Source organism: Ambystoma mexicanum, chromosome 10, assembly GCF_040938575.1.
Source record: "Ambystoma mexicanum isolate Mex_15411 chromosome 10, UKY_AmexF1_1, whole genome shotgun sequence".
Taxonomy (NCBI): domain Eukaryota; kingdom Metazoa; phylum Chordata; class Amphibia; order Caudata; family Ambystomatidae; genus Ambystoma; species Ambystoma mexicanum.
The window spans coordinates 1,140,736,458-1,140,761,637 of record NC_090932.1 but is presented as its reverse complement, the minus strand read 5'-3'; the positions used below and the strand labels follow the sequence as shown (position 1 = coordinate 1,140,761,637).

Below are 25,180 nucleotides of genomic sequence, written 5' to 3'. Positions count from 1 at the left end.
GGATCGTTTCACATGACAAGATGGTTCAACTGGCTAGGAAAGTCTAGAGGTTCTTCTACATCCAGCATACATTTATAGAAAGAAACTATGTGACACATCAATCCTGTTCTAATATGAACCTTACAATACATTGCCCTTTTTCACTGGACAGAAATACTTCCGATTATATCCTTATTCCAATGACTCCTACTCTGTGGATGTGCATAAAATTTGTTGTTCCCAATTTCAAATGAATGATGGAATTTGTGTTGCAATTTACAGCTGGTTAGAAGCAGCTTTGGGATGACGCAGGCTGTAGCTCAACTCTGCCAAGAACATACAGCCTGCTGTTGTGTTTCCATTGTCTACTTCTTCCTTATCTAATTTACTGCCACCTTTTAGTCTAAGACTCCCTTCCTGCCATGGCACTGCTAGAATCGCATTTTCCTACCATTTAATACTGCTAAATTCATGCACCTGGCTTTTGTCCAGCCCCCCCCCCCTATTTCCAATAACAATGGCTTGAGTTGCTAACTATTTGTCGGAGCTGTACACAACTCTGTGTTTTCAGCTATTTGAATTTCCATGAGGCTTGCATTCATTTTAATGCATGCTGTGGCATCCATTTTAAAAGGAATAGACACCTTGTGCTGTATGCCATGGGCTATAGTCTGCATATTTCAGCATTACATTTTGCTAATACATTATTTATGATATGTTTTTCTAGAGAGTGTGGTTAACGCTCTTCACGTCTACAGGCAGTCTGACCTAATGTCTGTGTAACTTTATGATAAAATATTTGACTCATGTCTTATGCTGCTACGTGTGTCATAAGTGTTTTTTTTTTCATCCTTGGCTCACAGTGTTTATCCTCATTGTCTCTGCTTAGGGTATGGGTAAAACAGTTCTTTAAGTGAATAACTCTTGCATATTTGCAATATTAGACCGGCGGAAGGGCAAGAGCACTGAGCGACATGTTTATCTGTGCATCACCAGAGGAGGGGTAGTCATTTTTGATCTACACCTCTTCAATAACAGCAACGAATAGGCAGGTATTCCCCACCATATAAGACACTTCCTTGACGATGGCGTCCTCTTTGCTGTCCACGCCATGAGTAAAGTCACCTCAGTTCAGTTTGTGTGCCACTGTTTTAGTAGCTTTTGGAGGGTTTGTCTGTATTGTTTCTCAGTTACTTTGTTTCCCCATGGGCAATGTAGTAAATTTTATCTTTTGTTAAAGTCTGTGGTACTTTTGATAGAACCGCCACCTCTGGCGGCAGCGAGCCTCACATTCTGCAAGTGTTCGGCTTCAGGTTATCAAGACGGAAGGGGGCGGGCCACTATTGCGTCTTATCAATGCACTTTCATTGTGGGGCCTCACGAGCCTGACACAGGAATTCCGCGACTGCCCCCACCTCACCCAATGATGTTTCGGGATGCGCTCCCGAAGTCGTGTGGTACCCCCACCCCCGCCTGCACAGCAGCATGTTGCTAAGCGAGGTTTTAATCCTCGACTGGTGCCACATGTCAGTGCGCAAAGGTCACACCTAGCAGCAGTGTGACAGGCACGGGGAGTCCGAGAAATGCATGCTCGGCGTGCCCTCCTCCGGTTCCTCAGCTCCACAGCCATCACGCTGTGTAGGAGCGCAGGTGCCCTTCTATACAAAAGGCAAAATGTATTCAGTTTGTTACAATAAATGTACATTTAATTTCCATACAAAATATTCGTTTTGTCATAAATGTTGATATTTCTTCAATTTTTCATCCCATATTTTGTTTGTTTTGGGGTCCTAGTGCTTTAGGGCAAATGGCAGTTACTAAGGGATTGAGGGCCCTTCTTCAGGTGTATAAGGAGGGTCATGAGTGAGACATGTATTGAGCCTCAAGTCTTGAAATAAAATCTAAATTCATTCTATTAAAGACACAGAAGTGAGTATTAGCCCTACCACCCTTTATGTTTTATGTTTTCATGCAGCTTCCGGCTGAGGCGCATTCCAGTCAAGAGGACTAGGAGTTTCGAGGACTAGGGTCAAGAAAGCAGACCTCGATTTTAAATTTCTTGTTCGGTTCCCGTGAGGCTGTGTTTAGTTTTCTGGATGTCGTTGGCCACGAGGCAGATGTAGAAGAGTCCTTCATTGTGAAGGAAGGGACTTATATGGTGGGCAGTAACTGCCTATTGGTTGCTGTTAGGGCATTATCTGTCCATATTTTTTCCTGTTGAAGTTTGTTTTTTCTTTGCTGCTGTGGTGTTAATAGTAAAGATTTAAATGCAAACTACTTGCATCTGTGTCTTTAATAGAATCTAAACCCTCTCTCACGCTAGTGAGGGGGAATTATTCATTGTACATCCACCAGACCAAACGCCCTTTCTACACTACCACACCATGATTTTCACTAGCTGCAGGACAGCACTAATAAGAGATGCCAATAACAGCTCTTTTAAAGCACAGGCCTTTTTTGCAGAACTAACCACTGAGGCCTGCGTAATGGTGAGCAGGTAGTGGCTGAGGAACTGTGGACCCTTTACCATGCATTAGAAGTCGGCCGGTTTTGTTTAAAATGCTTCACCGGCTTATTACTGGTAAGGCTAAAAGGTACAATCCTTTCGGTGTAGCCTTTCTGTGCATTGTTTATTGGGCATCTCTTGTACAGTATCCTGTACTGTCTATAGATATAACTCCCTAAAGATGTTTCTGTATTGGGGGTTGGGCATGCTCACACTAAGACCAAGCCCTTCCTCATCTAAAATTCTCCAGAAACAAGAAGCAAGAGCCCCTGTACGCCATTTGAGTGGCTGATGTTACAGCCATTTGATACTTGAAGCCATTTTATACTTGCATCCAAAAACGTAAGCTGTTCGAAAGGGTTTGTATGGTTCATGGTTATAAATATTGTAATGTTAGGGTGAGTGTTGTGAGCACCCAAGCCATGCACCCTTTATGAATTTAGAGATTCAAATATACAATACTTTTATCACAGACTTGTTTATCAAATATAGAGATCTCTGATTACTGTTATATTCCTGAAACGCTCTGTGATAGAATGCAAATCATACAGTGACACTCATTGGTGCTATTTGTCCCCTCTGCCACTCTCAGAGGTATTTTGAAAGAGTACAATACGAATGTACCAGACTGTCTGTGATGACGTAATGAAGCCGAAACAAGAGTCACGTGGGAAGGGAGCTGGGGCACGGGGAGGGGGAGAGAGGAAACGGATTGGCAGGAGTCTGTTTGGATTGAGGGACACAAAAAATAAAGACGTGTGTGTTTAACCCTCCAATGGTGTCCACTTCTCATTGCATGGTGCAGTGTGATTGAGGATCCGTGTGGGTAATGCGCTGAGCTAGAAGACCTTGCCAGATACCAAAGTGGTCACCAGGGGTCAGCCCGCGTCAGTTTTCATGGAGTCCCATGGTGGCGTCCCTGCAAGACGTGCATCCAGGCGTCAGGGGAGTAGAGTCGATGGGCGGAGCGGCCCGAAAGCCAGTGTGGCAGTGACAAGAGCCGGAGCGGTGCAGGGCGCAGCAGGAGCCACGCCGAGGCGCTCGTGAGGGACAATGTTTGACACCACCCATGCAGGTGTCCTTGAAGTTTTGCACGTGCATGCAATCAACGGTCACATGGAGAATGTGCCATATTATACTGGGGAGGTAGCCGTCTAATCGTGGCAAAGGAGTGAGGTCAGTGGGCACGAATTAACTCAAATTACAAAGGGTAACGGACCGAGCGACGTGCGCAGGCAGTTATCAGGCCGTTAGGGAGAATTCTCTGTTAAGGCTAATTTCCCAAACCTAGTGAGTGCCCCAGCAGCTTTTCTGGATTTTTGGGGTTTATTTTTTTCTCCTGCTAAGAATGAGACTCTTTTTCTCCCACTCTTAAGACATGATTTGAGATATCCTTTGACTTTGTGATGTGTTTTATGGGCTATGGGGTCTTTTACTCCATAGGGTTTCATGTGGTTTTTGGTAAGTGTGTTACACAGCACCATCCGTGCAGTAACACAGGGGTGTCATAGTGACCCCCAAACAGACTCCCTACCCTGGGACTGACTACTGTCTCCCAGGGCTTGTAAAGTCACCATTGACTTTACTAGTCTTAAATTGGGAACAGAACCAGTACAAACCATCATATCGTGGAAGTACTGGTAGGGGTAATTAGATTGCCCCTGGGTCTGTTTTTCGAGGGGGCACTGTGCAGTCCCCCCTCGTCGAGTTTCTGGCTGGTGGCAGTGGTTACTACGCGAAATATTCCTTAAGAATATTTACTATGGGATTTTCCCATTCATTTTAAACACCCCACTTTTTGGTGCAATGTTAAAGATACCGCTGGGTTATTTATTTAATATTTATTCCCCGGTTGGGTCTTTTCGCCAGGACTCGGTTTTAAAATGGCGTTTGTGTTCGCCTCTGTAACTCCAACCCAAGTCGAGCCCTTTGTTCCACTTTTTGGCGGGCTTCTACACAGAAGCCTCCAAAAGTGGTGCCACTCTGTCTGGGTATACAGGATGTGTGGGAGGGGGGTTTAGGCACCCTGGACTGAGTTGCCTCGGCAACTCAAGTCACTCTTGTGTGATTGGCCCATTGGTGAGCCGCCCGGCTCACCACTTAGCATGTTTGAGTGACAGCTAGGACTAATGAATGGGGGTTTTCCGATAAAAGCAGAGCTTTGGGGACTGGGACTTCAGACGTCGCCACAGGACCAAAGAATCCGAAGAGGGAGAAGCTGAGCCGACCTGCAACCACGACACCACCGGTGGAGCCCTGCTGAACCGACTCACCACTTCTTCCAACGACAGAGGAGATCTTCAACCCGAAGAGTATTCTTCCTTTGACTGGTGGGGATAACCAGTTTGACCGCCTTTTCGCCTTCCCAGATCATCTTGTGGCCGCCTGGCCTGTGCCAAGCACCCCGGCAACCGGGATACCACGTTTTACCACTACCGCGAATAAAAGGGTAGCAACCTTTTAACCGGAGAACTCCGCGGCTGGTTCTTCCCTGGCAGTGCAACTACCTTCAGCTTTCCTCCACGTCAAGATCTTCCCTTCCTCTGGATGACGCCGCGACTTGCATCCACTGCCAGGAACAACTGCCCCCGCTGGAGGATTCTCTCCACTTTCAAGGTACTGTGTCCGCCTGGCCTCCCTCGCAACGGTCTTTGTGGGGTGTCTCGTAAATCCTCATCTTACCACTTGGGTTGGCCCTAGGCTGGCTAACTGAACTTTTCTGAGCTGAACTGATCCATTTTTAAACTCTCTGCAAGACTTTCCAAGCCTTTTACACTGTGTGATCTTGGGCGCATTGGTGTTCCATTCTCTGTAAGAGAGAGCCTGGCCTCTGAACCTTTTGCTCACAAGTAGACTTTGACTTTCCTGCCTTGCTGAGTGCTTCTAAAGTATTGTGTTGTGTGCTGTTCCTAATTTCTGCCTTTTCCCTCCCCTTTTCTTAACTTATTGGAGTGCCATCTTTAGTTAAGCGCTGACCTCTGTCTGGTAATAAGTGGTGTTAACTAAGACCTGTCTAATAAGGAATGTATATATATTAATAGTGACTGTGTTTTTGAACTTGCTTACAATAATAGTGCTAGAGTTTTTCTAAGTGTGTCTTTAAATAAATAATTATATACTTGATACCAAAGCTCTGGTCAGTGTTTGCTTGTGCTACTGTATTTTGGTACCTATCTTGTATACTCTATATACTGTCTAACTCTTCTTGAGAGAAGTCTGGCTGCTCAGCCACAGCTACCAGGTAAATCTGGGTGGTACAGACTGCTACCAATTGGGTTTACTGCCAACACCTGTAGTCTTAAGCCTTTTGCAGTGGTCCCTAAGGGAACTGCACAGGTTTCTGCCTAACACAGACTGTTAACACATCTCTGCCAATCACCCCAAGAGACAAAATGCACATGTTCTGATCGAGGGTGGCCGCAGTAAGTCCCAAGGACACAAGGCTTAACACACTGATCCTAAGAAAGGGGCACCACATAATCCAGTTAGCCCCATCGCCACCATTTCAGAAGAGGAAGAGCTGACCGTGCCAGTCACACCGCAGGCAAATCTGCCCACGAGTGTGCAGGACAATTTAATTACACAGAGACCCACCCATTTTGACCTGTCCGAAAACCAGCAGCTTAGGTCCCAGATGGAGAAGATGGATTTGAAGATGTACATCAAGGCCATAGGACCTTTGGAAGAACACAAAAAGCACAGTCTACTAACCGTGACTATCGGCCCAAACGTGCGTGATATAGTAGATGAACTGCTGATGGGAACCACAGCACACTAATATAATGTTGACTGGTTAATTATCACCAGTCTGCTGGAAGGACTCGTGTGGGTATCCCACTAAATTTCTTTTTAAAGAGTATTTAATTTCTTCAATAATTCTTGAAAGAGTACTGATAATTCCGATGAATTTATAGTAAAAATATTTTTATTCAACCATTTACATCTTTCTGAGGCCTTTGGCAAACGTTATATTGTTCAATGCATTTCGGTCAATGATAGACCTTCATCAGGAACTGGACCATGCGGGGACACTCCTGGAGCTCCTTAATATTTTTGCAGTGTACAATGAATTTTTCGAGGCCCGCGTCCACAGCACACCCCACATTATGAACGACACGTGTTCCACATGACAAAACAGCTAAAAGGGGAATCAATGAACACCTATGCATACAACTTTAACAGTGTGACTTCAACAATTACTCAAATGACGAGGCATTACGATCACAGATTATCGCAGGGTGTGAATGCGCTAATTTCAGGAGGAGGCTGTTACATCTGGAAGAAATCATACGCCTAGCAAGATCAGACACTGCGCTGGCTCTTCAAGTACAGTGCCCGAACGCTATTAAAATCCCTCATGGAAAAATGGAAACCGTACCATATGCCACCGCCCAAAGGTAATGGGGAACCCTATTGCCATCGCTGTGGTTATGAGGTTCCCCACGAAGGAGTATGCCCGGCCATTGGGCAGCAATGCTCAGCTTGTGGCAGGGACAACTATTTCAAGGCCATCTGCCACATGTACTGCAGTCAAGCACAAGGTGAAGAGAGCAGTGGAAGACCAACACAAGGCCTGTAGAGAAGGATATCGAGTCCACCGGGGACCTCGATCCACACCTATAAGCCGCCCCATCGACGGCAGAGAGACAGAGGCAGAAGGGAAGATGGAAGGTTAGAGGAGAGAGCACCGGTGGAATGGTGATTAAGCAAGCCAACGACATTGAGGCACAGGAGGAAACCTAAGAGATATGTCCGGTATCTGGTTGAACAGTCACAGAAACATAGCCGATCCAGCAGGTTGTCGGAAGAAGATTCGAGAAGAGAAACCCTGCATGAAGAATCACAGAAAAAGGGTTACCTTTATGCACTCGGAAACCCAACAGCCACGGAACAAAGTCTGATGTTACTCCTTAAAGTAAACGACATGGCTGCCGAATTTCTAGTAGACACAGGATCCACAGTCAATGTCATAAGTGAGGAGGTCTACAACAATCTCCCGAATGCTCTTCCCCGACTACGAACAGCACAAGTAAATATCTATCCATATGGATCAAAAACACCACTACCCTGCAAAGGATACTTTATGGCACAGTGTCAATACAAAACACAGACAAAGAGGATACCCAGGCATGTGCTGGAGGCCACCACGGACAGTGGGTGCATGTTAAGTTTTAAAGGCACCATGTACAGACAGACTGATGGCCCACAAATACTTAGACCCATCAGCCAAGATAAACCAACTATTCCCTTCCCGATTTTAAAGGATTAGGAAAACAAACAAAAATTACCAAATCAATCTCCATATAGACCCACAGGTGGCCCAACTCTATTGTGGCATTCCAGTGAGCATCCAACATCAGGTCAAGGAAGAACTACACAAACTATCGGATGCCGGCATCATAGAGCCTGCAGTGGGCCCCACTCCGTGGGTATCACCGATAGTTCTGGTGCCCAAAAAAGACTCGCAAGACTTTAGTATCTATGAAGACATGCGACGGCCAAATGTAGCCATTGTTATACTAGAATACTTCAGATTAGTATTGCACAAGTTACAAAAAACATGAGGTTGACAATGTGTTTCCACTAACCTGGATTGTATGCTGTCTTTAGTGATAAAAAGAATCCTCCGAGTCCCTCAACTCCCGCCGACCCAGTATACAGGGCGGTTGGCGTAGAGAATCCCGGGAAACCCTCAGGGGGAAAAAAAAAACGGGACGTCTTCACCGAGGATGGTTCTTGTACTCTCCATGTAGGTTGGAAGGTCTTCACTGGAATGTAGTTCTATGCTGACTGCCCTCGATCTCTGTCACTGGTCTACTGTTTATCATCACGCCATTGAAAGGGTGGATGGTAGGAATGGAAGCGAAGGTGGACTGGAGGATGGAAAGAACAAATGATTAAACAGAAGTCTTTCTTTCCGATGAGTCGGCGTCCTCAATATCCACGAGAACGTCTATTCACGTGGAAGGATATCTTTATATTTTTTATGGAGAAATGCAGGGTAAATACCTGGATAACGTAACTTGGACATTCTCTGATTTCTAACAGATACCGGGCGATTAAGTTTGTTCTCGAGAAAGAGTTAAAGAGCGTTAGTGTAGAATAGGCTTGTGCGAGTGTCTGTTGCTATGGAAACCGAAACAGCACCTACCCCAGAGAACAAGAAGGAGCGTTAATATTAGAGGTTCTGGATGAGTGTTCAGGGATCTTTGGGAACCCGCGTGGGAACTAAGGAATTGATAGAAAGGTTTGTGACATGTGTTGTTTCGCATGGGACAGACGATCTAAATAAGGGAAAACGCAACCGCTCACCTCGGCTCACGGAGACGAAAACTCTCGTCTAAGCGGAGCTAGGCAAGCTTGAGATTCAAAGGCACAGTACAGATACTGAGTTCTAAATAGATGAACAAATGTTAGTGAAGAGAGATAAATCAATGGTAGGCACAGGATAGAAAGATTGGGCGAACTTACGAGCGTTGGGTACGAACAGTAGCAACGCAGAGTTGCTCTCGGGAGGCATATAGAAGAAGCATCTGAGAAGCTGGGGGTGGAGCCAATCCACCAGGAAGCAACCAAAAAACTGGAAACACACGCGGAACATGGGAAGCCATCTTGGGAGAAGGAACAGAAACAGAAGCTATCCTCCACCATCTATGCCACAGGGACCATCTAAAATGATCCCTCATAACAGCCATATTGAGAGAACATCAAGCGACGTGAATCAACGACATGGTCCAACTGCTAAAATGCTGCCACTGTATTTTCAAAACTGCACCTTAACAAAGGATATCATTAACTAGAACTGAGTAAAAAGTCCAGATACATAACCACTTTCTTTACCCATCTGGGTGTTTACAGGTACAAACGCCTTACTTTCAGGGTCTCGTCGGCCCCAGAAATCTTCCAGGCAGAAATACATAATGTCAAAAAGCATATTCCCAACTGTTGAAATCATAGTGACGACATTCTAGTGTTCGAACAAGATCAAGAGCAACATGATAACACCCTTACTAGAGTGTGCATGGCACTAGAAGAAGCTAATCTTAGACTAAATAGGGAAAAATGCAAGTTCAGAAACCACACTCTTTGCTTCTTTGGGCATATTTTCTCCGCACAAGGCATGACCCCTGATCCAGAGAAGGTGACTGCTTTGACTGAAGTAGACCCTCTGACAAATGTATCAGACTTCAGGTCCTTCTTGGGACTCGCCAGCTACTGCACCTGGTACATCCAGGAATTTGCATCAGTAAGCAAGCCTTTGAGAGCACTGATGAAATAGCAAGCAACCTTTGCATGGACTGACATGTCAGCAGGCATTTCAGACAATTAGACAACACATTGCAGACGCCAAGAACATGGCATATTTCAACATAGCAAGGGAAACGTAATTGGTGGTGGACGCCACCCCCATGGGATTAAGCGCCATACTGACACAGGTTGATCCCAGAGAAGGAGGGACGCGGCACAAAGTCTCCACCGCCAGTAGAAGTCTGTTGAGGACTGAACAAGCATACTCACAGGCTGAAACAAAAGAGCTGGCCATAGTGTGGGCCTGTGAAATGTTTAATTTGTTCCTTTATGGAAAACCTTTCACAGTGGTCACTGGATCACCAAGCACTGCTGTTTATGTATGGGAACCCGCAAGCTAAGAAGCCCCCTAGAATTGCACAATCACTAAGACTGCAGGACTACAGTTTCCCCATCATTCATCAGGGGAAGGAGGACAATCCTGCAGATTTTCTATCCACCTTACAATAGGTCTACGCCTCCACCTTCCATTGCTGATCAATATATTCACTACATCGTGCATGCTGCCACCTCAAAAAGCTTAGATCTATCACGCATAGGCCAAGATACGGAAAACGTTCCGGCCATACAAATCGTCTTCTGATGCATTGAGTCTGGCCGGTGGAAGGAGTGTTTGCCAGTCCTGAAGCTCAACAAGACCTCAGCAGTCTGGTGGCAATGAAGTAGGAAATCGTCAAATCAGAAGGACTTTTACTCAAAGGAACTCGACTAGTCATTCCCCGGACGCTACAAGGGAAAATTTTAGAGATAGCCTATGAGGGATATAAAGGGATCGTGTCCACCAAGCGGATGTGAAAGCCTGGTTTCCACAGTTAGATGTGCAGATGGAAACACTTATCCAACAATGTCCCACAAGTGCAGTAATCAGTCCTCGCACCCAACCTGAACCACTGTGCATGAACGACCAGCCCGAGAAAGCATGGGACGAAATAGCAGTTGATTTCTTCGGTCCCCTGGAAGGTGGGGGGGAATACATTTTTGTGGCAATGGAGGAATACTCTTGCTTCCCAGATATACAACTGGTGCCCTCCACCGGTGCCTGCCACACAATGCCAGCATTGGACATGATGTTTGCTGCATATGGGATACCAAGAGTAGTCAAATCTGACAATGGACCCCCTTTCACGGGAAGGACTTTAGAACTTCGTAGAGTACATGGGTTCCACTCACAGACGTGTCACACCGCTTTATGAGCAACATCAAGAGAAATATACAAGTCGCACGACTGACAGAAGAGCCTGTTGAGAAGATATATCAACTGCTGCTTGATTATCGCAATACACCCAATAGCACGACTGGGAAAGCACCGCTGGAGGTGATGTTTGGACGTAACATACGCACGGGAATCCCACATGTCATGACTTCCAGAAAGAGCCACGCGGGAGACCATGAGATGTGGGAGCAAGACAGGAGGGCTAAGGACCACATGAAAGAGCGAGCAGATGTAAGTAGGAAAGCTTGTGAAAATGATCTGGAGTTAGGAGATGTCGTAATTGTGCGACAGACCCATTTCCACAAACACACAGCAGCTTTCGAAAAAAGAACCTCTGACTGTCACTCGGGTAAAGGGTTCGCTCATCACTGCGGAAGGAGACAGAAGAGACGTGACCCGAAACTCCTCATACTTAAAAAAAAAAAATGCCTGGGATCGTCATGATGAGAAATCTCGATGAGGAATGGGGTCCACAGGATGGAGAGGACTTCAGCGAGGAACAAACCAAGTTACCATGGAAAGGAGTAGCCCAAGGCCCATGAATCAAGTGGAGAGACCACAAAGGGTGAGAATCAGGCCCCACAGAGCCATAGAATAAATGGAGTGAGATGGAACATCTTGTTGAGAAAGTGTGGTGGAAGGGAGGCAATATCGTAATAAAGCCTACACACGAGTCACATGGGAAGGGAGTTGGGGCACAGGGAGGGGGGAAGAGAGGAAACTTTGGAGTGAGCACACGAGAAACAAAGACGTGTGTGTTTAACCCTCCGATGGCGTCTGCTCCTCATTGCATGGTCCGGTGCGATTGAGAAGCGTTATGGGTAATGCGTTGAGCTGGCCAGATACAACTTGGAATGATAAACTTCTATCAGAAAAAATGTCATATGGTTGGTCGTTTTGCCCCTTGCAAAATACAAGTGAGGTGGTATGAACAGAACACCTGCAAAACAGTCCCAGCGGTCCGCCCCAGCAGGCTGGTCACACCACAGTGTGCCATTTACAGACATTCTGAAACTGCATTCAAGCAAGGCCTTCCCCAAGATAAGGTGACAGAAAAACCATTTACTTGGGCAACAACAGCTGTGTTTTCACATTATATTTCTTCTGTAAAGTACGTGAATTGCAGTGGAAACCAGCTTCATTATATAGCAATAATGTATTGATATTGAGGAGGGGTGTTGTCCCGTGACACAGAGGTGTACTTTGGGAGTGAGGTGTGCCAGTTTGGGGGGGGGGGCATTCTAGTGTTTCGCCCTGGGCATCAAGCGGTCTACAAACTGCCCTTCTTACATCCTTGTAAAGTGCAGTCACATTAGATATTTTTAGATTACTAACCGGTGATCGCCATTACTCGTTTGCCTGCTCTTCCTCATCACAATACTTTCTTTTGAGGTGCCCATCTCTACAAATGATTCAGCTCTCTCGGTGGGCTGCTCCAAAATAAGACCTACTCCTGGTATTTCAACAACCACAATATTAAAAGTTAAAATTCAGATAATAAACGTCAGGCATATTAATTACTAATTTTGTAACACAATATTCTGCAATGAAAATAAAGGAGTCCCACACATATTTTGCCGAGCATAGTCCGCAAAACCTAGGACCAGCCCTGCTCAGGACTGCACCATTCCGCAACGGACATGGGCTCAGGGTCTTCCTCGTTCTGTTCGCCGTGCGTGTGCGCGTGTGTACCCTCATTTACCCTCGCTGCTACACTGGTGTGTGGTGTATACGAGAGTCCATCACTTACGCTCTGACATCCGGTTTAAAGAAGGTTAAAGCGCCGCCCCTTAAGACATGCGTGATGCAGTAAATGCATTATACCAACTAAAGGGGTACTTACTTTGCAATAACAATGTATGAGGTTAAATTCCCTACCAGCACACTTCCTCCCAATGCCCGCTCAACGTGCGTTACTACAACAACACGGGCAATCGTCCACTTCTCTTGAAGATAACATTTACCTTTCATTGACGTAAATCTGTGGCTCAAAGCTCCGCCCCACGCGTCCCGCCTTAGTCCCAGTCTTTTCTGCAAAGAGTGGAACGCCTATAAAAGTCAACTATTGTACATCAGAACCCCGCCCACTGAGCTACGATTGGTCAACACCTGACAACTGAAGTTTGGTCTCGGAGCTGATTGGGTTTCACTTGTACAGCTCTACGGCCGGTTCATTAATATTGAGAAGAACATTAATGGCGCAGTAATACACTAATATTACACTACACTACAATAATTACACAATATGATAGTAATACACTAATACTAATATTAGTGCACACCTAATGCACTAATATAAACACACCCGTTTGGTATTCTTAACTTTAGCCTGTATTGCATCTAGACAGAAATGTGAATGTCAGCATGTACCCCACTTAGATGGAATCCCATAATTGCAAGGACATCAATGCCAGCTAACTGACCAACTAACCATACACCTCTCAAACTCTAACCAAACACAACCACAAGCCTAAAACGCAGCAATTACCACAAACTTCACAACAATGCAACAACAAAATAAACCACACATAGCAGACATGCCAACATTCTGAAGCCCCTGAGAGTGAGATTTCGGCACCGAAATCGGGAGAATGCATTTTCCCCATAGGAATGCATTGGGGATGTTGTTATTTTAGGCGGGAGACTGTAACAAATAGTACTGTTTTTAATGAAAAAATCGGGAGTCTCCCACCTAAATCGGGAGGGCTGGCATGTATGACATAGACTTACACAACAGCACACGACGACTACGGACCGTAAAACACCCCAAGCCCAGCCAACGGACCCACCGGGCTAAGGCTGCCAACAGCACATCACTGCTCTCTTGCACTTTTCCAGCTTACTCCCACTAACCCACCCCTTCTCCTCCCCTTTTTCAGAGCCCCCAGAGCGCCAGGGGACCACTTCGGTGGTGATAGTGCGCGGTACAAGTGTCCTTTAACATTAACATTAATACTAATAAACACTAATAATAGGGTGACCAGACTTCCTGGTTTTGCTGGGACTGTCCCGGTTTTTGGTGCTCCCCCTTTCCATTGGAAACTGCAGTGGTCCCGGTTTTTGGTAGTTGGTCTTTATCATGAATGCACAATCTGACACAGAAGAAATTCTGCATTTTACAATTTAAAATGGTGTTAGTTTGTGATAAATTAATTATAATATGTGTTTATTTGAACAGTAACACTTAAACCCCATTCTCCTCCAACTGCTACTGAAGTGTAGTGCCTTGACAGCCACTTTCAAGTTTGTCCTACTTTTATGTCATAGCTCTCAACTCACATGCTTTTGGCGAGTGTCACCCGCCTTGTAAACAGCTGACTCACCTGCCAAGCCTCCTGCACGCCCATTAATTTCAATGGGCTCTCACCCACCAATAACAAAATTGGGTGTTTTCACCCGCCTTGGCGACACAAATGGTTGAGAGCTATGTTATGTTAGTTGCCCTGTCCCGGTTTTTTACTTTTTAAATCTGGTCACCCTAACTAATACACACTGGGGCAAGGGAAGAGCACAGGGTTCACTGGTGTGATCGGTAACACCTGTCGGTAGCCAGCTGCAGGCTGGGGTCGGCCACACACGGCAAAATAGAAACGGGCTTCATAAAATCCCATTTAGACGCAATGTGTGCTGAAGTTTAATAAAAGCCATCCTCGAATGGGATCAAACGGTGTCAACATTTTCGGTTAGACTAGTTAGGTTTCGGGAAAACCCATATATTTCACGGTCGGGTGGCTGTGCACAACAAAGGGGCCATTTAACCACAGCGGTGGCTATTTTAGGGATAAATATATCAAAACCTGTTGAAAAAGATGAACATTGTAACCCGGAAAGAGTATACTAAATAAAAGGACATGGCAACCGGAGGATGCAATCAACACGTCTTTCTCTATTCACTCACTCTACATAATTAAGGGCTTCCCGTCCTGACTCCTCCCTTTCGTCCCACGGCTTCTCTCCTCCCATACACCTCGGATGTCTCGTCCTTAAAGGAGCAGAGACATGTAACATCACCCCCGGACAAATGTTCACACAAACGGGTTTAGCATTCTTCGAACAGGCGAGTGGGGCTCCTGATCAGGCGATGGGGTAGTGCATTTATTTCGCCTCGTCCTTCTGGGCCGGATGCCTCGAGTGGCGGTGGCACCCAATGGCAGGCCTCGTCTGGAGAGACCCATAGGTCATCTCGCTGCTCCTTTGGCTCCAGCTCCGGAGGTAGCGGTTCGCTATCCTCTCTCTTGACGAGATGTTTAAACTGCTAACTGTTCCTTGTGACTTCACGGTCACCATTGTGGGCGGTCACCATGGTACCTTTGACAGCAACCACATTCAAAGGCTTCTGTGTGTGTGTCTGGGATGAGTGTCGGCACTACTTGTCTACGCCAGGATGGCCCCAAGGCCAACAGGGCTAGTGTCCACAATGATCTCTGTGTGCCAGTTCGTGTCAAAGTAGGCCAGGCGGCGTGCTTCTGCCAGTGCTTTTTTAAATGACTCAAAGGCTTCCTGACAGCCAGGAGACCAGAGGAATGTCGACTCCATCTGCAACAGCATCCGAATTGGCTCACTAATGGACGCATAGTGAGGGCTATAGCGCGCACAGTACCCGGCCATGCCCAGGAAGGACCAGATATCCCGTACCTGTATCGGGGCTCATAGGTTTGTGATGGTACTGACTTCGTTAGGGTTAGGTGACATGCAGTCGCAGAGAAAGTGTGATCGAAAAACTTCAGTTTTCTCTTGCTGAAACAACATTGTTCGATGTTGAGCATGAGGCCGGAGCTCTGGATTGCTGTGCAATTTGCTAGCAGGGCAGCGTTATGAACCTCCAATGATGTTTCAAAGACAAGAATCTTATTCTCCATAGGACCCTGGAAACACATATTGTTGTAAAGTATTATCTGACTAAAAAACTTTCCATTAATAAGGACACCCTTATGAAATTGGGCGATGATATAGCCTTCCTCGCCTTTTACTTTTTGACCTTGGGATTTATTCACAAAGGACCTGTGTGTCGACATGAACTGGTACACTACGATGTAAGAATGAAAATAACCTTTGTTCAAGATTGATCTGTATATTGTTAATACAGCATTTTTTGTTCACTTTGTTGTAAATACTGCACATCTCTCCGTTTTTTTAGTTATATTGATGGTATCATGCGTTGTCTTTACCTTTTGTTTATGTATGTTGCATTTTTTCAACACTTTGTTTCAAGTTTTATGTACTGAAATCTGCCTGTATGATTAGCAAATAAAACTCTTGCTTGCTATTCTCTGGTTTGTTTTAGCTCAGTGAGAGGTTAATATACCTTTGATCTCAGGTTTGGATCTACCACTTTACGGACCAACCTACACACTAATTTATGGACAGACCATAATCCTGTACCAGTAAAGCACCATAGTCTTGAGCTTTGTCCACTAGGAAGGGTACAAACTTTTTTGTTTACATCAAAGACAAGAATGTCATCGCTGTAATTCAGCGCACCCTTAATGGGTCTGATCACCTGTCTTATGGCCTGCTGGAAGATCTCGGCGGCCGAAGTTGAGGCGTCTGTATCAAAATAGGCCCTCATGGGTGGCAAATGTTGTAATGCCCCATGATTCGGGTGTAGTTCCAGCTGGTGGTACCCATGAATTAAGTCAAGTTTCGAGAACAACACAGATTTATTGAGCTGGACAATCATGTCCCCTATGCATGGCCCAGGGTGGCGCTCTCTTTGTATAGCAGTATTTGCCATCCTCTCGTCCACACACAGATGTAAACGTCCGCCTTCTTTGGGTACAATAACACGAGGGGACACCCAAGGGTTGGGGCCCGTCGCTGGCTCGATGATGCCGTCATTGAGTAGCTGATTCAGTTCTCTCGAGACAGCCTTTTGGAGATGAAACCCCACCCTTCTGGGGTTCCTAACAGCTTGGTCTATGTGAAACTTTACAGGGGCTCCCTTGAGCTTCCCAAGTCCCATACATAGCTGGGGGAACCTCATCAGGATCTCCTCCCTGGTGATGTGGTTTGTGCCAGTGGGGGCGGTGTAGATTGTGCACACCATGCTTGTCTTATCACTTGTGCTTTCAGCCGAGTGAATCACATCTCCTTTGCGAAAGTGAAGGTCAATGAGTCCTAGACACAACGCTGTACAGTAGCTGAGGAGGCACCGGCCTTTCGTCAGCCTCCTGATGACGTGGATGGTGATGTCCATTGTTAAACCCCTGTGCATGAGTTAGCATTTGAAATGTCTGATGGCGTGAAGGGGGGACGTTCCCCCCCCATATCGAAAAATTCTCAAGTATGTCTTTTCCAGCGTCGGCCTCTCAGGAAGTTGCAGGAATTCTTGTTCCCCCATGATTCTAAATGTGGCACCAGAGTCAACCAGGAACCAAAACTCCCTGTTCCCAATCTTAACTGGTATTCTTGGCGCTTCTCTGTCATCCTGGATGAGGTTGACATATTCATCCTGGTACGATTGATCGTAGTTGACACTTCCCTGATATGATGTGGGTTGTTGTAGGTCTTCGTAGTTCTGGTAAGCGCGTGGGGGCTCATTATACTCATCCTCCACTCGAGGTGGCAGATCATAGTATCCATAGTCCTCTGCATAGTCAGGTGGGAGGTATTCCTCTACCGCTCTGACATATCAGCGATGTCCTGGGTGGTAGAATGCTGGGTTGCCGGTTGGATCGCAGCGATGAGTTCGGTGTAGTCCTGCTTCATGACGGGCGTACTCGTCATGGAGGCTGCTTGTGCATTGACACTCTCAAAAATCCTCACTAGCTCACTCACTTCATCGATCGACAGGGGCGTCTTTAGCAGTTGTTTCTTGAGGGCAGGTGACAAACAGCCTTCTATGACCCATAGTCGTATTGCTTCGTCTAAGGAGAAAGCATGGAATTGGCAGTGAGTGCCCTTGATCCAAAGGCGGGTGATGAATTTGCTGACAGTCTCTTCCACCCTCTGTGTGCCTTCATTGAACATGTATCTCTCATAGTCTTGCTTCGGTTCAATGACAAGTTTCCTGTTCAGGGTGGTGATTAGCGCAGGAAAATCAGGCTGGTCTCCTGGTAGAATTGTTTTGATGATGGTCTTTATCTCGCTGCCAACCAGGTTGATGAACATATCGTATAGGTTGGGCAAATTCTCCTCCCCCTACGCCTTCACAAAATGGTTAAAGTCCTCCATCCATTCGACCCACCTCAGGCCTTTGTCCGCCTGAGGGGTCATAGTGAATGGGAGCGGCATGTGCAGCAGCACTGTCTTGGATCTGGGCGTAGGAGGCAGAGTCCCTTGGTTGCTCATTGTAGCTGGTGTGCCAGTTGAGGTATCAGACACTGGTGTGGTAGCTGCTGCACCGTTCTCAAAGGCCTTCCCTTGCTGCAGGAGGACTTGTGGTGGGGGATGTTTTGGTGGGCGCAACACGTGCCAGCTAGTGGTGGCCGGGCTTTCCTTATGTCTATTATATTGTTTTCTCTCTTTGTTTCTTTTTTGTTTTTTGTGAGCCCCACTTGGTGGAAGTCTGGAGCCCAGTCAGTGTGCTGTCTTTGTTGTAGGCAGCTGGCACGTGGGGCTGGATGAGGAGGAGGAGCATAGAAAATGTTGCAAAGCCACTGACCTGGAGCAGTGCTGTGCCTGAGCACGTGTTGTCCCCCTACGTGGGCCTGCTGCTAGAAAAGAACCGCTGGCGGATTGCCACGTGGATAGCACGAGACCCGTTCATGCTGTGCTGCCCTTGTGGAGCGTCGCAATGGAGAATGTCCCCAAATTGTTATTTCATCCGCCCGGGATGGGGCGTGGACCACCATGTTGCGGGATCGCTTGGAGACAAGTGGGGATGATACGTGGAGTGCGTATCAACTCTGCTGGATGCTGCAGCGGTATGATAATCTGCTGGAAGTAGGAAAGGACGGCACAGTGGGATCACCCGCCGGTAATGGAACCTTTGGTCTGCTGGAAACACAGCCTCATTGCCAGTTGTTACCCGGAAAGGGTATACTAAATAAAAGGACATGGCAAACCGGAGAATGCAATCAACACGTCTTTCTTTATTCACTCTACACAACTAAGGACTTCCCGTCCTGACTCCTCCCTTTCCTCCCACCGGCTTCTCTACTCCCATACATCTCGGATGTCTCATCCTTAAAGGAGCAGAGACATGTAACAAAAATGCATCGAAAAAATGCTTTTTTTTGTAGGTAAAGTTTTTTTTTTTTACTAAAATGGGTGTTAAGGGGTAAAAATACAGGGGTTGGGAGGGGGACTCCCCCATTAAAAAATATAATTAAAAAAATACATTTTTTCGAAGCATTTGTAGTCGAAACTTTGCCATTCGAAACTATGTCAGTTGAAACAATCACCATAAACCGTAACAAACACGTTTGGCTTAAAAAAATATGATTCTCCATACGCATAACCAGGGGCCTAGGGGGGGAACGCGCAGTCGTTTTCCCCCGGGGTGTTTTTGGGCGCTGCACACTGTGCATAGAGCGCCGTCCAGTGTTTATAAGGGGGCTGGGAAGGTTCGGGAGCAAGCGACGGTTAGGACGTAGCGTTTGTCCTGGTCGCTGCTCCCCAGCCTTCCCTGCGTTAGACTGTGTTGGTGGGCAGCAGTTTAGAGGTAGGGCGGAGAGTGTAGGAGGGTTGAGGAAATAGGTGGTGTGTGGGGATTAAAAAAATCAAAATTGCCCACTTTATATTTATATTGGGTGCTACAGCACCCAATATAAATATAAAGTGAGCAATTTTGATTTTACAATAAAGCACCTCCCCCCCTGCCTTCAGGGATCTGCATTCAGCCGCTGCAGGCCCGTTTTCTTTCTCGTTCCAGTATTTGTGGTGGGGGTTGTCTGGTGGAGAGGCTCCTTACGACACTGGGCCATCACGCTTTGGTTTGGGTTGCTCTTGATAGAGGCTCAGTGCGCACAGGCCTGGGTACCGGGGAGAGTGAAAGTAAATTGTTTTAGCAAGGTTGCGAGCTCCGTGTCTGCTCGCAAGTACAGTGCGGAGCCGTAGCTGTATATTTGTATTTGTATTTGTATTTGTTTATTATTTGTATCACGCACCGATCCCTGAGGTAACTGGGCGCTTGAGAAACTTTGAAGGTTACATACAGTAAATGCATGCATATATCAGACAATGAAAAGATAACAGTGAAGGACCCTGGTTACAGGTGGGTCGGTCAGATAGGACTCAAAGACAGGTATAATGAACATGAGATGAGCCAAGTCTTAGTCAGACAGTGGTGAGTAAGCCTGGTGTAGGCTTGTTAATGGAGTGACTTACTGCTAAGCCAGTTTTTTATGTTGGCTTTGAAGGTGAGGAAAGAGGGTTCCTGTTTGAAGGGGATGGGGATGGAGTTCCAGCGTTTGGCAGCTTGTACTGGGAAACTGGCTCCTCCTGCTGTTTTTAGATTGAATCTTGGTACTATCAAATTAAGAGAATGAGCAGATCTGGTAGTGTTAGAATTCTTCCTCACAAACTTGACCCCGTAGTGTAGAGGAAGAATTCTTTCTATCAATATACCTCTCTGAATGTACAAAGGAACATCCAGAAAGATTGATTAATCGAAAGACTGGAATCCTTGGAGACCTCGTGGCTGTGAAGAAAGATACATTAATTAATAACGTGAATACTATAGCATAAATTACGAGCAAGATATCTATTACACTAACCTGTGAGGTTAGTGGCAAGACCCAGAACTATAAGAACTCTAGTCAGGAGTCGTGGACATTTCCTGTAACAGAAACCACTGCGTGAGAACAGAATAAACTGAGGGATCAATGATACAACCAATAGCCTAACCCCTATGTTAGATAAGCAGTATGAGTAGGTAAGAATATCCCTTGGATAGCCAAACGTGAGAAAAAAGTTCCTATCTAACCCGTATGGATTGGGGTGACCTACTTCCCTGAACAAAAAGAAAATAAGAATGAAGCACAAGTTACCGTACCACAATAGTTCCACTAGATCTCTCCCACGGTGCAGCTGAGGCTGAGTCCGGGTCTAGGTCTTCAACGAATCCTACGGGGTGGCGAGAATGGGTAACACAACACTCCCACGTAGCAGCGGAGGCTGGCAGGATCCCACGGTGCAGCTGAGGCTGAGAACTCCTAATCCCACGATGCAGCGGAGGCTGATACTATTCCGCGGTACAGCAGCGGCTGAACCACTCCAAACCCGCAAGGAAGCGAGGTTGGGAAAGTTATCGTTACAAAGAGTATGTGGAAGTCACAAAGGTGAGTGTACAGAAAGGAACTCAAACACAGAAAATCCGAAATCCGTAAAGGCGTCAAAAACAAGGGGGTCAAGAACAGCAAGCCAAAATCCAGTCCGAATCAAAAACACAAGCGGGCGGCGACAGAACCAGGGAGCAGACAAGTAGAAAGTCCAGGGAGGAGTGCCGTAAGTCGAAAAAAACAGAAGTTCCAGGTACCAAGACAGACTAGGGAAATCCAAAATGCAGGTCCGAGAAAACGTAAGCAGAATCACAACAAGGCACAAATCGAAGCAGTAAACCAAAAAGAGCTCAATCAGAAGCACTGAACTTAGGACAGGGCGGAGTTTAAGAAGAAGAAGTCATGTGACTAGTGTTTGCTTCCTGAACGCCGACTCCCTCCCCTTGACAACGGCTTCCACCGTTGCCAAGGTAACTTCCAAGCCCTTCTGCATGAATCAGGTCGGAAATGCAGGATTCTTTTGCTGCATTGCCGTCTTACATTAGGTTTAGCAAGACTCTTGGTGAATCGCGGATTTCTTGAAACCCGTCTCGAGTCCCGTGGCGTGACAGTACCCTCCCCAAAAGGTAGACCCCCTCTCCGGGAAGCCCAGAAGTCGGCAATCAAGCGTGGGGCATGGATATGACCCACGGGTTCCCAAGTACGGTCTTCCGGCCCATATCCCTTCCAATCAACAAAATACCATCGAACACCCCTGGAAACTTTAGTAGAGAGGATCTTGTGAACCTCATATTCCTCCTCACCCTGTATCTGTAGAGGTAGCGGACGTGAAGGCAGGGAGGTGTTTGGGTAGAAAGGTTTCAGAAGGGACACATGGAATACCGGATGTATCCGCCACTTTAAAGGAAGGCGCAGACGCACCGTCACTGGATTTATTAATGCAGTGACCAAATAAGGACCCACATAACGAGGCAAGAGGGCCCTTCTCCCTGGCAAGTGCAGATTCTTCGTAGATAACCACACCTTCCCACCCACAGAATAGCTAGGGGCTGGAGAACGATGAGCATCAGCATAGTGTTTGGTGCGTTCCTGAGCCAGTTCCAAATGTCGTTTAACCTGACTACGGATCGACACCAAACTCTCCACACAAGAGGCTGCTGCGGGATGATTAGAAGGACAAACAGGGGACATCGGCAAAGACCTAGGATGACGTCCAAATAAGGCAAAAAAGGGCGAGGACTGAGTAGAGGAGTGCAGAGAATTATTATATGCAAATTCTGCCATAGTAAGGACTGAGAGCCAGTCGTCCTGATATTGATGTGTCAGACATCTTAGGTATTGCTCCATGGTGGAATTCAAACGTTCCGTTTGCCCATCTGTCTGGGGATGATATGAGCTAGAATATCTGTCATCAATACCAAAAGAGGTAGTCAAGGATTTCCAGAAATGAGAGGTGAATTGTGAACCCCTATCCGAGATGATTATTGAGGGAAGACCAAAGAAACGGAAGACATTCTTTAGAAAAAACTCCGCCAACACCGGAGCAGTAGGTATCCCATGACAAGGTACGAACAAGGCCAACTTGGTAAAATAGTCGATGACGACCCAAATAGTATCGAAACCGGACACCGAAGGCAGTTCAACCACGAAGTCCATAGATATCATATACCAAGGCTGGTCTGGTATGGGCATGGATTGAAGTAAACCTACTGGTTTAGCATGGGTACTTTTACACTGGGCGCAAACATAACAACGAGCGATGTATTCATTAACATCTTTGCCCATGGATGGCCACCAACACCACCGATGTAATAGATCCATGGTTTTCTTAGTACCAGGATGTGCTGCCACCTTAGAATCATGGCACCAACTAACCGCTTTCTTTCGGGTAGTCTCGTCTGGCAAGTATAACAAACCTTTGACATAAGGAAGACCCCTGATGATATCAAGACTCAATCGTTTAACCTCGTCTGGACTTTTCTGCACCCAAACCAGTAGTTCAGAACGAAGAGTGGGTTTTAGAGTTCAAGCACATACCACCTGATGGGGTAGAAGCAACTGCTTCTCGGGTCGGTTCAGAGAAGGAACACCATGCATACGTGATAATGCATCAGCTTTGGTGTGTAAGGACCCAGGTCTGTATGTTATGGTAAAGTTAAACATCGAAAAGAATTCATGCCACCTTGCATGTCGAGCCGTGGAACATTTAATCGATTGTAGGGCAAGTAAGTTCTTGTGATCTGTGAATACCTGGACTTGTACTGCTGAACCTAATAAATGATGTCGCCAGGTCATAAACGCATCCCTGATGGCCAACAACTCCTTTTCTGTTATGGTATAGTTGCTTTCATAAGATGTTAATTTTCGGGAATGAAAAGCGACCGGGTGCAACCCATGAGTATCTGGGCATTCTTGAGACAGGATCGCACCCAGAGCTATGTCAGAAGCATCTGCTTCAACCACAAAAGGAAGGGAAGGATCTGGATGTTGAAGAATGGAAGCGGTTGTAAACGCCGTCTTGAGATTAACAAAAGCATTAGTACAATCCTCTCCCCATATAAACGACTTTTTACTGCTTGTGAGAGCAGTTAAAGGAGCCGCCACTGTAGAAAAGTCCCTAATGAATCTTCTATAGAAGTTTGCGAATCCCAAAAAGGATTGGAGAGCTTTAAGTGATTTAGGTATTGGCCAATCTAACACTGCTTTGACTTTAGACTGACTCATTTGAATTCCCTTGGACGTGATATCATACCCGAGAAATTCCACTTCAGTGGCATGGAAGATACACTTCTCTAATTTAGCATACAGGCGGTTCTCTCGAAGCCGTTGTAAGACCTGGGTGACATGTTGTACATGAATATCATAATTAGCTGAGTAAATCAAAATGTCATCCAAGTAGATAACAAGGAATTGATCGATCATATCATGAAAGACATCATTTATGAAGTACTGGAAGGTAGCAGGGGCATTACAAAGTCCGAATGGCATAACTCTGTATTCAAAAAGGCCATATTTAGTTTTGAATGCAGTCTTCCATTCATCCCCACTACGAATTCTAAGCAAATTGTAGGCCCCTCAGAGATCTAATTTGGTAAAGATAGCTGAAGAACCCAGCTGATCCAACAAGACAGAGATTAGAGGAATAGGATATTGATTCCTAATAGTGATTAGATTCAGGGCCCTGTAGTCGATACATGGACGCAGATCCCCTTCCTTCTTAGGAACAAAAAATAGGGGAGAAGCCGCGGGAGACCGAGAAGGACAAATAAACCCAGACTTAAGAGACTGATCAATGTATTCTTTGAGCACTTGGTCCTCCTTGTGTGTCAATGAATAAACCCTCCCGGAAGGTATCTTGGATCCGGGAATAAGATCTATGGGGCAGTCATAGGGTCTATGAGGTGGTAAAACCATGGCACTTCCTTCATCAAATACGTCCTGGAATTCAGCATACTCTTTAGGTTGCTCCCCTGTGAGCACTGCTCCGATGGTGGACGTAACCTCCAGCAATGGACGACATGGGTTATCTACTGGAGATTTTGACTGCCAACACTGGTTTTCACAGTGTTCAGACAAGAATTCAATATTGTTTGTGAACCAATCAATGGTTGGATTTTGTGTTCTAAGCCAGGGAATCCCTAAGATTAACTTGAGCTGTGGGGCTGAAATGACATCGAATCCAATGGTCTCAGTATGTCCCTGACCAGTTTCCATAACCAGGTCAATGGTTTGATGGGTAACCATACCAGACAACAAGGAAGATCCATCAACAGCATTAACAGCCACTGGTTTGTCCTTCGGAAGAATAGGTAAGGCTAGTTCTTTGGCATATAGCGAATCAATATAGATTCCAGTGGCACCTGAATCAAGGACCGCAGTAGCTGGAACCAATTTCCCAGGGGGGAACAGGAACATAACTGTGATAGTGAAGGGCGTTACCAAGTTGGAGTCCATTAACATAGAAGGGCTCGACAAACGGACTCCTCTTATTGTCGAGCTTTCAAGTTTCCC

General features: G+C 46.1%; 1 protein-coding gene across 6 annotated transcripts in view; it reads right to left on the bottom strand.

Moving 5' to 3' along the window:
* POLM (DNA polymerase mu) overlaps nucleotides 1–25,180 on the bottom strand; it is a 376,886-nt gene that overhangs the window by 291,119 nt on the left and 60,587 nt on the right. For 2 of the 6 annotated variants that reach the window (XM_069619051.1, XM_069619056.1), the window contains exon 1: nucleotides 12,971–13,032. The exons of 2 other annotated variants lie outside the window; for them this stretch is intronic. In XM_069619051.1, coding sequence (XP_069475152.1) covers nucleotides 12,971–12,977 — 7 coding nt within the window. In that variant the 5' untranslated portion in view covers nucleotides 12,978–13,032. 2 more of the 6 variants (XM_069619052.1, XM_069619053.1) reach the window with 2 other exon arrangements.